At 30.8% G+C, this 15,594-nt stretch overlaps 1 protein-coding gene and 1 long non-coding RNA gene across 5 annotated transcripts; one reads left to right on the forward strand and one right to left on the reverse strand.

The window, feature by feature from the left end:
• The first annotated feature begins 6,108 nt into the window (after positions 1-6,108).
• On the forward strand, positions 6,109-6,875 carry LOC21397550. Its single transcript, XR_002902880.1, has 2 exons — positions 6,109-6,344; positions 6,478-6,875. It is a non-coding gene; the product is annotated as an uncharacterized LOC21397550 (long non-coding RNA).
• Positions 6,876-8,778: 1,903 nt separating this feature from the next.
• LOC21397551 (protein disulfide-isomerase 5-1) lies at positions 8,779-11,441 on the reverse strand. 4 transcript variants are annotated; one of them, XM_024170602.1, is made up of 5 exons: positions 11,187-11,441; positions 10,742-10,800; positions 10,467-10,642; positions 9,223-9,325; positions 8,779-8,990 (listed from the first exon to the last, which is right to left on the reverse strand). In XM_024170602.1, exons 1-4 carry the CDS (start codon positions 11,298-11,300, stop codon positions 9,234-9,236), a joined length of 441 nt encoding a protein of 146 aa, XP_024026370.1. In that variant the 5' UTR covers positions 11,301-11,441; the 3' UTR covers positions 8,779-8,990; positions 9,223-9,233. The 4 variants fall into 4 exon arrangements, with proteins under 4 accessions (XP_024026370.1, XP_010104125.1, XP_024026369.1 ...); XM_010105823.2 differs by having other exon boundaries at positions 8,779-9,104; XM_024170601.1 differs by having other exon boundaries at positions 9,219-9,325.
• Positions 11,442-15,594: the final 4,153 nt, after the last annotated feature.

Consider the following 15,594-nt stretch of genomic DNA (forward strand, 5'->3'; position numbering starts at 1 on the left):
CAATATACATTCATATATTTAGGGACGTAATAGTTTCATTGATTTCGTTTTATGTGATTTCAATATTACAATTCCAAAACGAACAATTTTAGAAGACATAAAACTCATTTAAAAATTCAAAAAAAAAAAAAAGGAAAAAAAAGAAAAAAAAGAAAAAGAAACACATGAAACGAAATGCTGGTTCTTCTGCAAAACGAGATCACGAGGCAAGCGCCTGCTGAGGAAATATGTAGTGGGTTTATCATGATATTTCTGTTCCAAAGCTGGGTTTCCAGGCTCCAGCTTTCTGGAAACTTGGAAAGCGTTACAGTTTGACATGGGAAAAACTTCAAAAAGCGACATCTTCAATAGCCACTTTGTGTAGTGTACTTGTCCAGATCAGTGATCTCCATGTTTTGGCTAAAAACACTTGTAAGTTTCAGTTTGCACAGAGCAGTAACATAATATGTAAAAGATTTTATTACTATTAGTTATAGTTAAAGACGCATGACGATAATTATCTCTGAAATCTAAGCTCTAAGAAGTTAAATGATTCAATGAGTGATGTGCTGGTGAATTATGAAAGTTAATGCAGAGCCGCGTGATAACTACGTGACCACTTAATTTTTCAATGGGGGAGATATATATAAGTTGTTTACCTTTTTTTTTTATATAATAAGAAAATTTTTACAGTAATCAACAAACGAAACTGATAAATAAGGGAATGTCTCAATGATTACTCTTCTTGAAAACATCTTTGACAAAAACAAAAAAACAACAAAAAAGAATCTAATGGATGCCCAACAACAAATATCACAGAACTGACTTCCATAAATCACATGCCTAGAGGAAGACTATTAGGCAATTATAAGCAATAAAGCATAGAACTTAAGAGGCTTCTTTGCAAAGTGATATATATATATATATATATAATTGAAAGATATTATATAATAAAGAAGACTTACCTAGTTACCTTAAAGAGAAAAGCCCTACTCAGACCAACATTTCATTTGCAGTATGAGTAGTTGTGTATAAGTTGTAATGCACAAAGCAAGGTTTCCTATGCAGGAAAATGATGCTGTCGTCGGCTTCGCAGCAAGTACTTGCCTTGCTTCAGCTTGTACTCCGGCGACAGCGTCATCTCTCCTGCGTAGCGAACCTTTCGATGCTTTCTTTTCAATGAATATGAGGAATTTTTTTTTTTTTTGTTTTTTGTTTTTTTGTTTTTGTTTTTGTTGGGTATGCTTAACTTCTGATGTTTTCTCTGTACTTCTCTGCTACCTAGCTCTTAAATATTTTCATGTCACTTTTTCGATATTATGCTTCATCTCGGAATCATTTCAACCAGTCACATCGGATATTGTTGTTGCATGCATATATATGTGCCCTTTTGGCTCTTTAATATAAGTGGTTAGAGTTTTAAACTACTAATATAAATACAACACTCTGAACAAAAGCCAATCCTTGTGTCAGTTGTTATGACATATGCATATTGCAATAGCAGCAAACTTTAGTGACAAAAAGAAGCAAAAAGGAAGGAAAACAACAGGACCTGAAAAGTGAAAATGCTAGTTTGCCCATTGTTTAGTAGTGTTTCTCATGGTTATGCGCTAAGCATGCATATTACGAAATTCTATGAGTCTGCTATACATAAGTCATTAGTAAATATATGTACATAAATATATATCTTGTAGTTTATTATTTCATTTATCGGCTTATGAAGACGTATCTATGGCTCCATGATTGCCATAAGGAAAAAGTAGGTCGTGGTGTCCCACGGCGTGACTAAATTTGCAGAAGTTCTGCATCGAATATATGTGAGTCTCAGCAGCCCAAATAGTTATTTTGATGATTGCATGATTGAGGCGGGAAGTAATCACCGGATTTTCCACTAGTCCTTGTTTCCGTTAAAAAATAAAGGGAGTGTTTACGGTGAAGTCCCCTTATAGGTACCGTATTTTTACCGTTAGAGGTTGGATTTATAGTACGAATAGTTTTATGTCGCGCATTTTTAATACGGAACGGCTCTGACCATTACAAAACTAATTCAACGGTTAAATAATTATTCCTATCAGAAGAATAAAATAACTTATTTTACCGTAAAGACTCTCAAAAATAAAATAAAAGAATATAAACTTAATAAACATGTAAGAATCTAAGATAATGCCTTGCCAATACTCATTATTTTTAGATGAGATTACAATGATGAGTCACTTCTCAGCTACCCCATTCAGTTAGATACTCAAGAACGAAATGTGGGCTCGAACTTTTGACTTTACCTTCCCTCAATGAGAAAAAAAACCTTAAAAAGTAGAGCACCTTGCCAATACCCATTCTTTCTTTCTCAATTGGGCAGAGATTCTCTGCTACAGGAAAATTGTCTCATTGAGCTAAGTGTATTACATTATGTAACATATATTCAATTCAAATCCTGCACATTCACATGCCATTTTTTTTTTTTTTTTTTTGATAATTATTCACATGTCTTTGTATAATGCAGACATTGCTGGATTGATCATTCAATTATTTGTTTCTTTACTATTGAGGATTGAGAATGAAACTGACATGGTATTAAATAGTTGAAAAGTCTGCTTTACTTTTTTTTTTTGTTTTTTTTTGGCTTTATTGTTTTTTGTCGGATATGGATTCTCTTATAAAACACTGGATGGCTGTCAAATGGTCACTCAAGGTGGAATGAGCAATCGTTCATTTAGTACTTGAAGAGGACTCATCACAAATTTTGGAGCTCACAACTTTTCAAGGTCTCCATGTTACTTGCATTGGTCACTATTCTGTAATAACTCTTTGCCCACCATGTGGCGTCCTAGTTGCGTAGTTGATTAATCAATGTGGGACATTTCACAATAATTTACGTCAAATACATGTGTACCATCACTTCAATAATTTTATCACACGGAACCAAATGTCTTTACATGGTTCATACTTAAAAAAGTATCCAAAACAAGAATACTAATTACCAAAATTTTAAAATCGGGTTTAACTCTTGTATTATTTCTATATCATAATCTGTCGATTCTGTAAATTTTTTTATTTTAATTTGATTTTAATCAAAATTAATACTTAGAAACATGAATTACCGACAGAGATATCTTACCGCATAAAACTGTTGCAGATTAAACACTGCAGATTGTTGGCAACATATTTATATGGATGGCTTGACTCCGTGGCTTTAAACTAAACAATATTTCCTTATTTGGACAGAATTTCATTTCTTTTCTTTCTAAACGAAAAGGAATGGTATAACGATAAATAGATTGCGCTGTTTAGTAACATATAAGTTAAACTTCCAATGAGTAGTTTAAACAGACATCGTTTATTTCACCGATTTGAGTTTAGAATTCGAGTTTTACTACAATAAAAAACTCTCAGAAACAATCACATCTAACTTTTTTACTACAGTAAAAAATTCTCATATAAAATTACATCTCAACTCGAATTAAAAACTCGAATCAACGAACTAAACGAACCTTAAGTCTCTTGAAAGAGTTTGCTTCTTCTTTGGAACTTTACATTTATGTATATGTTGGCATGACTCATGAAAATAGAAATTCTAACCTTAAAATACGTACACATTTAGCTTACTTTCTCATTACTTCGTATTTAGCTGATACCATTCATGTACTATAGCTTCTATAAAAAAAACACGTGATATAGGCAAAAGAGGGAAACTCGGGACCCACTTAATTACTGAGATATATAATAGTCTCCGTATTATTGGTTTTGTACTAGATAATTAATTTTAAGTAAAAGAATGTTTTCTTGTACGTTAATATATTAATAGATTAAATTTTTTATATATTAAAATTATATAAAATTATATAAAAATTAAAAATATATAAATTTAACAGTTAAAAAAATTTAATATACTGATACATTAAACATATCAAAAAATCTCCTCTAAATAAGATATATAAAATACAAACGCTACGAAATAAGTCAAGAAAAAAGAAAAAGACAAAGGTAGCAAAAAGCGCCACTTTTGTGAATAGTGAATAGTATGCAAGAATAATGTTAAAATTAGGTCCCGTTCGTTTCAATTCGAGTTCAGATGTAATATTTTTTAAAAAATTTTAACTGTAGTAAAAAAAAAATTAAATGTGATATTTTTTGAGAACTTTTCACTATAAAAATTTAAAACTGAAAATTCAAATCGGTAAAATGAACGATGCCACTTAGATTTCTTTTTGAGCCGTTAAGCCTGGTAGAATTTAAGCCAAGGGAAAAAGATATAGAAATACGAGTCTTCTTCTTCTTTTATCATCAATCAATTTGCAAAAAGACAAATCAAATCAGGAATTAAAACATGGTGGAAACATTTGTGTATTGAACAGCAACTGTGATGGAAATAAAAGGCAAAGATCAGGTAGAGGAATGGAATGACCAAGTTACCCTTAGTAACTATACAGACTCGTGTCCGTATCTGAGAACTATGGTGGACAAAAGAGGGACTACCAATTATTGAAGCATCATCAGCTAATAGAGTGAACTATGTATGGATCACATGGTGACTAACATGAAATTGACATCTGCTTTTGCTTGCTAGTTACTCACTATTTTCTTTAACTACTAACTTTTTTGTTTTTTTTTTTTAGAGAGATTCCTTCAACTAATTTTAAAAGTATATGAAAACGAGTCAAGTTTTTACTTTTAGGCTTAAAAAACTGGCTTGAATCTCATGAACCAACTCGCAAATATTTAATTTTGTGTGAATATCCTATTCAAGTAGGAATGTAATTTCTTCCTTAACTAAAAAATCAGCTGATAGAATTGAAAGTAAATCTAAATTATGGTCACAGAGGAAATAGTGAAACAAAAATTTTGAGCACCATTTAAGCACACAAGTTTTTAGCACCATATAGACTCAAATCCTTCTTAAATTTTGGACATCTCCAATGAAATATCAAATTAATGTGTGTATGTCAAATTTTGATATTTTCTATACTTGATACCAAATTTTTACACAAAATATCATATTGACATTAGTGTTTACGTTCAAGATGCTAAAATATAAAAATGAATCAACTTTTCTATTAGTTTGTGTTTACAATCCCAAGTTCCCCATAGACAATGGATATCCTGATCAAAATTGATGAACTTACTCTTTAAATGTATTGTTCGAAGAATTTTACCTTTTCTCCTTGGTTAATATAATTTTTCAACTATAAGGCATATATTAAGTAGAAGGGATAAAAATTTAAGACTGAATATTTATCTCTTCTTCCCATGTCCTAATGCTCGGTTTGGACAAACATGGTCCCATTATGGATCGGGCTTAACCATCTATTGTGGATCCATTTGCCATTACCATGTCCAATCTAATGCCCAGCAGAGAAAGGGGAGCCTTCAGAACTCACTCACCATGTTGTAGATCAGCTTCACAGTTTTCCCAAAAAGCTTGTCAACTTTTTTTTTCTAAACATTAACAGTGTGTTTAGTAGGGTGGAAAAGTGAGAGAAGAAAATAGGAGAATTTTTTTGAGAGAAAAATAGAATGTTAAGTTATTTAATAGAGAGAAAAAGAGAAAAGAAAGAAAATGAAAATATATGACTCACTAATTTTTAAGCCTCTAAACTTTAGGAAGAAAAGATGAGAGAAAAAATTTAACAAATAAATAAAGTGTAAAATAATAATTTTAACATTTATTATTCATTATATTTTTATTTGTATTGAGATATTATTATAAAATATCTTAAATTTTATATATTTTTAATTTTTTTTTATCTTCAACCAAACAATATAATAAAAAATCTTATTTTATTATTTTACTCTCTTTATCTAGATATTTTACTGCTCATTTTCGTCTTCTTTTCTTTTCACCCCTACCAAACATATCATAAAATAGAAGAAGGGGACCGCTTCTTAGTACTCCTTTTAAATTAATTGCTTAGAGAGAGAAACTATTTTCTAGTACATGAAGGTCTCATTCACTTTACGGATTTAAGTTTTTAATTTGAGTTAAGATGTCACATTTTTTAAGAGTTTTTCACTGTAACAAAAAAAATTAGATATGACATTTTTTGATAATTTTTTACTGTAAAAATCTAAAATTAAAAACTCGAATGGGCGGGCTCAAATCACCCACAAACCCAAAAAAGAAAAAAAAAAAAAAACGCTCGTCTTTTTCATAAATTTCACTACCTATTCACTAGAAGCCTCACCCATTTTTTTCTCTCATCTTTAGTCACAACCATACCAGAAAACAGAAAGAAGTGAAAACAGAGAGAGACGAGAGAAAAGAAGTGAAAAAAAAAAAAAAAAATGCAGCCCATGTTTAGCCTCCATAGCACTTGTGGACTTCCTCTTTGCGTTTCAACAATCACCCATCATCTCACTTTCTCTAAGGAGTATGAATCTCTCTCTAAAAAACCAATCTTTCTCTCTCTCTCTCTTTCTCTCTTTGGTATGGTTTGCAAAAAGATTGAGCCTTTTGCAATGTTTTCATTTTTTTTTTCATTTTTTGGCTGTGCCATTTTTCAGTATGGCAGATCACGATCTCAGAAGGGAGGCCATGAAAAAGCACAGATCACGAGGCGGGGAAGGAGTACATGCAAATCAAGAAGTGGGATTTCAAAGGCTTTGTGAGAGACTGCTGGGACAGATCAAAAGAGAAGCTGATTCTGATGAACTACTCCGTGATCTGTCCCACAGTGGTTTGGCTTGTATAGCAAAAGCTGCCTAGTTTGTAAGAACATTTAGAACTTATTTCTAGTTAAAATGTTCTTTTGGACTTGTGTTTTTGTTAGGCTTTCTTCGGATTCTTAGTATTTTATTTACATGTATATCAGTAAGTTTATCTTTTTAATCTGGTTTAGTTACTCTCCTGGACTTTTGTCTTTTAATCTCATTTGGTTTTATACAAGAGCTTGCTTTGATCTTGCCTCCTTGTTTTGTTGGTTTTCTTTTGGACACGTTCTCTGCAGCAGCAACAACAACAATAATAACAATGAAATGACTTCAGCTCTCATGTTTTTTAGGTTCATATTCTCTCCTTTAAGTCTCTGGGATTTCTTGTGTAGCACAAGGTAAAATATCAAAAAAGAAGAAACCAAGAAGATTTATAAAAAAAAACAAAAAAACAAAAACCAAAAAGAAAAAGAAGAAGACGTTAGGAGGTAAAGACGTTACAAAATCTAGCATCTGGTACAACCAAATTCATGTTGTGGCTTCACATACCAGACATGTGTGTTCTATTTCCTCCCTTGTCATCCTCTGACTCATTATTTAATATGAAAGCCGTTCATTTCACCGATTTTTAGTTTTAAGTTTTTACAAGTAAAAAATTATGAGAAAATGTCACATTTAACTTTTTCTGTTACAGTAAAAAATTCTCAAAAAATGTCATATCTCAACTTGAATCCGCAAAGTAAACGAGACCGAAATTTGTGTTTATCCTTAAATGCCCAATGACAAGTTTTTCTTTTTCTTTTTTTTTTTAATAAAAATAAATTCTTGATTATACAAGTGTGTCTTTTCCCGGGGATTATGACGCAAATTGCCCCTCTGCCGATATGTAGTTGCCTAGTTGGTGTAGCTTCATTAACCCCCATTATCAGAGCTAGTCTTCAAATTAAAAAAAAAAAAATCATTTGCATGATTGTTTTCCTTCTAGTTTCTTAAAGTGAAATAGAGCAAATTTGGCTATTCGCAGGTTTCAAAACAATAAGATCTCGTTCATTTCGTTGATTCGAGTTTAGAATTTAAGTTTTACTACAGTAAAAAGTTCTCACAAACAATCACATTTAACTTTTTTACTACAGTAAAAAACTCTCACATAAAATCACATTTTAACTCAAATCAGAGAACTAAACAGACCTTAAATCTATCTGGACTCTCTAAAGTATATTAGACTCAGGACAAAGATAAACAGTTTACTTGGGTGAGCAGGTTGGCATTTAAGAGGGGTACGAAGAATGACAGCAGTTTATGCGCATATAAAAGATATCAACAAAATGTCTTTATAGAAAACGTGGTTTTCAAGCATTTGTTCGGCATGGCCTCAGTTTAAAAGCAATGTTGGAGTGTTGTTTTCACATTGTTTACCAATTGGACATGGCAATAAAAGTTCGAATTAAACTTGGTGTACTTGATGAAATCCTTTCTGTAGGATGGTTTCAAATTATCATCTGTTTTGATTCAATTTTGCGACTCAAGTCTATAATTTTAAATAACAATAACGATAACATAATGAGAGAGTTTTAAGTTAGAAAACCACTTAAAAAAAAGAAAAATATTAGGAAAAAAAAAGAGCATGCAGGTTAAGCCTGCCGAATAATTTTGCAAAGCGGCACCCGCCCGCCAAATCCGCCCAAAAAAAGACGGGCGATCCACTGATCGCATTTTTAATGGGCGGAACAGGGGTGGGGTGAGCTGTTTGAGCGGGTTGGCAGGTTTCATGCACAACTCTTTTATTCCATTGAACATGGGAAGGAAACCAATAGTTGCAAAGAAAGAGAAGAAGGGTATCCAAATAAAGTACACCGCACACCACCATATGCTCTATCCTTTACTGACTGAAAAAAAAAAAAAAAAAAAGGTATGGGCCAGAGGGAGGAGGGCTTTTACTTTATGTTTTGGAAAGAGAAGTGTCTGGTCTGGTTCGGTTTGAAACTTTGGAGATGGAAGACTTCATGTCCTTTTTAATGGTTGCCAGGAATCTTCAGTTTCAACGTTTAATGTTTCTTCTTTTTTTTTCCCCCTAATAGATAAGAAATTTATAGCCAATTGCCATGAGAATATTCATATGCTGTATAATAGATAAACACCTATCATAATCACGGATTGAGAAATAAAATCACAATGAATACATTCCCATATTCAACGTAAATGCGTTTAGCACTTGTATTCAAAACTTAAACCAAACGAATGCTTCCCAAAAGATTTACCACTGAAAGCAAAATCTCTTCTCACTCCTAAGATAAAGCAAGTTTCTGCAAGTCTGAACACAATTAGTGCAACTGCCTACGGAATGACCGGCCACCTGAGTTTTTCAACTGTTATCATAAGAAAAAAGAACTTTGCTGTTGGTATCCAACGAAACGATCATCAATCAGTCAGAGAGTTCATGAAACCATACAACGGTTTGTCGTAAAGCATTTTATGATGAACTGCAAGCGGTAAAATTATTTTCGTCATATAAAGGAGTTCTGAATCAGTTTTGGGAACTAATCTTCTCCAAATCTCATTTCCCAAAGATTCCTCAAATAAAAAACAAAAGTTACCTGCCTAACAAGTTATCACAACTCATCACTTTCATGGTGCGTCTTGGCAGCTGCTTTTTGGGCTTCTTCTAAGACAAAATTTTTGAGTGATTCAACGTCCCTTGTGCCTGAGAACATGCATTTTGGGCCAAAAGAAGAAGATATATTTATGATTTTTAATTGAATAATTGAGCTAAATTATTTGAGTCAAAGCCAACAGAAGCAACATAGCATATGGAACACTTAATAGTTGATGATCCAAGGGGAAATCACATAAACAAGGCAAATATTTTTGGTCACACTCAACAGAGGAGAACAGACAAGGACATTGACATTCAATCTGGAAAACTTATCCCAAAAGCATAACGTCTGCCACAATCATAGGTTTACACTATTATTTCATCACACCATTAATGTCCAGAAAAGACTAATGTCAGTATTGCCATCACTGCTAATTTCATACTACAGCAACAATAAAATACTTTTTTTTTATGACGTCCATAGTAAAAAATGAGATGATCATTACAAGTTACATGAAGATATATGCTATTCTGCTTTAAGATTGAGTTAGTGAAGCAATTGTAGACAGAAAAAGCAGAAAGAAAATATACTATGGTATTATGATTTAAGAATGACCGCACTGTTAAAAGTATTTTTAAGTCATGGTTCACAAAATGGCCAGCCAAGCTAGCTAAAGTGTCGACTTCAGCTTCAATCTAGTGCTGCAATGAAGCAGTTGCTTTTAATGATTTCCATTTTCTTGGATATTAAAATGGAGCATTCATCTACGTATTTTAGCAATAGCATTTGCTTCATTACTATAACAAAGAAATGACAACATTAACATTTCTACAGTTATGCTGCATGCCTCTTTTGTGATGCAAGATGCAAAGGTCAAGGCCAATTTCTGCAATTCACCCTATATGATTTTCATGTATGTCTTACTTATGACTTTCTAGTGGTTAAATTAAGGACAAAGTAGCTGATAACGTCATTCTCCAAGATGGGCCGCGATACAAAACCTTCCCGAGTAAATTTGAAACAAACTAAGTAAAATAATTAAACGCTAGAGTTGAGATACTTGTCCTTGGTCAATTTATTTCAATCTCAAATTGCTCTTTAAACCTCCTAATTAAATTTGTGTACGACCTTCTCATTGTAACTACAATGCCTTAAACGATCTAACTAGGTTTCACCATTAAGCATGTTACTGTTCCAAAGGAAGCATACTTCAAACATGTACAACAGAAACAAGAAACTGAATCTTACCTTTATATTTTGCGACATCTTCTCCATCATAGAATAGCTTGAATGTAGGATACGAATGAATATCGGCCTTCGAACACACTGCTTTACTTGTACCACAATCAACTTCCCCAATCTCTATTTCATCTTCACCTTCCATTACCTTTCCGAGGTCCTCCCACAAAGACCCCAAGTTCTTACTGACACCAATTGTTTCCATAACCAATAAGAATCAGTAACTAACTGTTTTACACTCTCAAGTGACAACAAAAGACCTCTTAGAAAGGAAAACTACTCACCAATGTTTACACCATGGAACACAAAATTTCACAAACCATGCAGTATCTTTCTCCTTCACCTAATGGAAACAACAAAACGAGGAATGTCTCAATGTACTAAATTTTGGAACAAATTTACCATAAAAGACAAAAATAAAATATAAAAACAAATCAAGAAATAAACAATAACCCAGTATAGTTATTCACAAATACAATCTCGATTATCTTCTTCAAAGCTTAAAATAAACAAAATCTGATTAACAAATTTCAGGAACTGGACAACGAAATATTCGAACGGAACGACTAAATATATGTTTAAGAAAACAAAAGATTAAACAACTCAAGCACAATAAATCAATAATTAAATTTCACAGCACTGGGTTAGTTTCGCACTAGGGCGGATCTATGCCCGATCCTGAATCTAAACAAACAATCTGAAAAGAATTGGATCTGTGAAAATTGTTACCTTGTCAGAGAACGTGTCGGGGGTTAGGGTTATAACCTCGGCTCTAGACCGATGTAACAGGCTCAGCAAAAGAAGAAACGAAACGAAAACGAGAGAAGCAGAGGAGGGTTTCATGGCTGATACTCAAATTCCTGGACTTTCCTTTCGATTTTTTCGGAAAATTTGGTTGCAGTTGCAGGGGAAGGAAAGTAGAAATATGAAGCTTCTATCAAAATTCATCACCTAGCGGTCAAGCATCTGCGGTGCCTTCGATTTTGAAACCCGCGGTGAAAAGATAGGTGTTTTCTTTTTTAGTTGTCGTTTTTCTTTTTTATTGCCGATGTCCAGTCGTTCGTACTTTTTCAATTTTCCTTTGGCTTAATCCCAGGAATGATATTCTAAATTTTATACTCAATTTCACTTTAATCTTTAATTTTTAAAATATCTCACTGTTAATACTTAATTTAATCTATTATTTTGTTTTACTTTCATAAATTTATTCTCAATTTCACTTTAATTTTTAATTTTTAAAACGTCTATTAGTGCTTAATTTAATCTATTATTTTGTTTTACTTTCATTCTTTCGCAATGTTAAATATTTTACATAATATATAAAATTTAAAAATTAAAATTAAAATTATTTAAAGTTTAGAGATCCAAATAATACACAAAGTAAAAGTTAATATCCACAATAGTTCCTAAAGTTTAGATATTTCAATCTTTAGTCTCTAATTCTACATGAGTTGTCAAATATTTAATACATAACTAATTAAAAGATCAAAAGTGTAATAAAGTAATAGATTAACAATTAATTGCGAAACATTTTAAAAATCAGGAATAAAAATGAGATTAAGGGTAAATATGATGAACAACCATTTCGATTTCGTGATTAATGCTTTTCCTTTTTCCTAGTTTTTTTGGTGCTCATTCACTTTTTGTTGTCGTTTTTGTTGCTTGTCGTTTTATTTTATACCGTTTTACCCTTGTTTATCGTTTCTTACGTTTTATTTTTATTGTAGTTTTTTTTTAACGGGTTATTCTTTTTTTTATAGTTCTTTCATTTCTTGTGTTCGCCTCATTTTCAATTGTTTTATTTATTTATTATTTTTTTTCTGCGTTTCTTGTTGTTTTGAATATTTTTAATGTTCTTTTGTCTAAAAAATTCAAAAAAATACAACTCAAATTTTAATTTTATTCAAGTTCACGTTCTTTTAATTATAGTTCTTTCATTTCTTGTGTTCGCCTCATTTTCAATTGTTTTATTTATTTATTATTTTTTTCTGCGTTTCTTGTTGTTTTGAATATTTTTAATGTTCTTTTGTCTAAAAAATTCAAAAAAAATACAACTCAAATTTTAATTTTATTCAAGTTCACGTTCTTTTAAATTTTAACTTTATTTAATTTTACTCAACTTTATTTAAGTTCTAACTTCAACTCAAATTATAACTCAAATTTAACTAAAAAATTATACTCAAATTACACTCCAAAAGAACAACTCATTAGTGTTTACCATCACTGTCGTTCGTACCTTTTCTGCCGTTTATTTTTATCATTGTTGTACTATGTTTTAGGTCTCCAACTTGTTATTCTCCAGATTTTTCCGTTTAATCCATGCTATTTTATTGTTTGCTTCACCAGCTTTTTGTCGTTCGCCTAATTTTTCACTCATGTCGTTCTCCTGCTTCATGTGTTTTTCTCCTTATTGCCGTTTTTTGTTCTATCCATTTTGTTATTTTTGTAACATTTTGTCGTTTAATATTTTTGTGATTTACTTTTAAAATATATATATATATATATATATTAGGATTTTACTGCTAAAGATAAAAACAATGAACTAGAGAACTTCATTAATTAAGCAACAACAAGCTAATATGTGTTCTAAAACTAACAACTAAACTAACTTTTGATTACAAAACAGTTATTAGTATTAGGACGTAAATATGCCTATTTGTAAATGTCTTGTATATAGTTTCTATGTCATAGGCCTTAGATAATTCTGTTTTGTATTTTACTATTATTTTTAACCACGTGCGTACTGTAGCTTGATCTATATCAGTGTCCTCTCTGCTCTCTCTTTTCTCACATGTTCATCTCTTAACCTTATCCTTATGTGATATTTACCTTTTTTTTCTTCTTATTTGTTACAAGCTTTTTGAGTTTTATTCTGAGATCTAACTTTTATTGATGAATATTTAATTATCTCTGAATTACTTGAAGTAGCATGTTTCTGATTTAATGAGGAGCCTTTTTATAGAACTCAGAGGAGACTATAATTTCCTATCTTCCTCGCGTGGGACAAGATTTTTCTCTTAGTTTTCCCAACCCAATCGATCTTCGAGGCCTTAAGAACGTAGTTGTTGAGAGAACCTAATCTACTATTGTCCTTGTTTGCGGAACGTTCATCAATGTCCTTACTTTCTCCGTAAATGTTTTAATCTGAAGCACTAGTATATGCCTGCTCTCTGATACCAAAATGTTATGTTTAACAACTTTTGGAAAAATTAAAAAAAAAAAAAAAGAAAAAGAGATAGAGTTTACTGGCTTATATGAGGAATCAATGCCTCCTGCCCTCCCATATAACTCAAGAGTCTATATACTAGTCTATTGCCTCGTTCACTTCGCGGATTTGAGTTTTCAATTCGAGTTGAGATGTGACATTTTTTAAGAGTTTTTTACTGTAAAAATTTAAAACTAAAAACTCAAATCGGTGAAATAAACGAGGCCTATAGAATTGCTCGATTCAAATCTTTTATATTGACCTGACTAATGTTTACATTTAGCAGAGTCTTCATAGGTCACAAAGATAACCACAGAATAAAGCTAATAGTTTTTAAAGTGGAATAAATAAGGACATGTTTTTTTTACAACTTGAATTACAATTCAAATTTTTTACTACAATATTTTCTCACATAAATTTAAATTCAATTTTTTTATTATAGTATTTTCTTTTACATAAAATTCACTTTACAATTCAAGTTTACAACTCAAGTTGTAAAAAACAAAAATGCCCTAATTAAAATTAAAAACACATTCTCCAAGTTTACATTCAACTCAATTATTAAATAAGAAAAACCAAATAAGATAACAACTATTTAACAACTAAGACCTTCTACAATGCAAATATTAATACCAATTATATATTTACTATCAAAAAGTGTGATATAATATGTTATTTTCATTTTTAATCCAATGCATAATGTTATTTGAAATGCTAAATCTATTTTTTTCCATAATTCTTAAGGTTTGAAAATTGTAAAAGTAAACTTTTATGTTTAAAATAATTAAAAAATTCAAAAGTTACAATAATTACATGAAAAAGTAAACATTTCAACCAATAGTAATAAATGTCCAATTTCTCATATGTTATTCTTAGAGCATCTATAATGCAATGATATAATTAATGTGCTAATTACAAATTTAACATTTGAGTGCAAAAAACACTCTCCAATGGAATGCTTTTTGTTGTGCCATATTTTCTATATGTTATATTTTATGGCAAATTTTTTACACAAAATTTAAGGGGTGATGAAATCTAAAAATCAATGGTTTGAACCATTGTTAATGGTTTAAATTGTCCATCAATTTTCCTCTCCCAAACACCAATTTAAATTCTGAACTAAGATTTGAATCTTAACCAACAGTTTGAGTTGTGAAACAAACATGGCATAAATTGTTGTTAACAGTCAAATAGTTCCCAATTCTATTTTTTCTCTCTCTTTAATTTCAATCTTAAAAATATCTTAACTTATTTATTTTAATTCTGATTAAGAAGATTATATAATCTCTTTGTGTGGTTTTTTCATAATGTGTTTGTAATGAAAAGAGAAACAAATCCCCACTTATATTGCATATTTTCAATATCATTTACAATAAGATTTTATAAGATTTGTTACAGAATTCTAATAACAATTTTTAACATTTTATTCAAAAATAGTTTAAATTTTATTCTTAATTCAAATTATAATTTATTTACCTTTATTTACATATCTAAATAATAGTTTAAATTTATACAGTTATAATAGAAAAAAAGTTAGAACTAAATAAACTCTTAGTTTGAATTTATACAGTTATAATAGAAAAAAAGTTTGAATTGTTAGAACTAAATAAACTCTAGGGGATGTTTATTTTCTGTATTCATTTTGTATCATAATTCATAAATTTTTATAATATTTTTCCCTCATAAAAAACACACATAAAATAAGAATAATTTTAACTCATAAACTAACGTCCACTTAAAAATTAAGGGCATGTTCTTTTGTCTAAAAAACTCAAAAAAAAAACTCGAGTTTCAACTTTATTCAAGTTTACATTCTTTTAAATTTTAACTTTATTCAACTTGACTCAATTTTATTCAAGTTACGGCCTCGTTCACTTCGCATATTCGAGTTGAGATTTCGCAGATTCGAGTTGAGATGTGACACTTTCTGAG

This window comes from Morus notabilis, unplaced genomic scaffold (genome assembly GCF_000414095.1).
Source record: "Morus notabilis unplaced genomic scaffold, ASM41409v2 Scaffold710, whole genome shotgun sequence".
Lineage (NCBI taxonomy): Eukaryota > Viridiplantae > Streptophyta > Magnoliopsida > Rosales > Moraceae > Morus > Morus notabilis.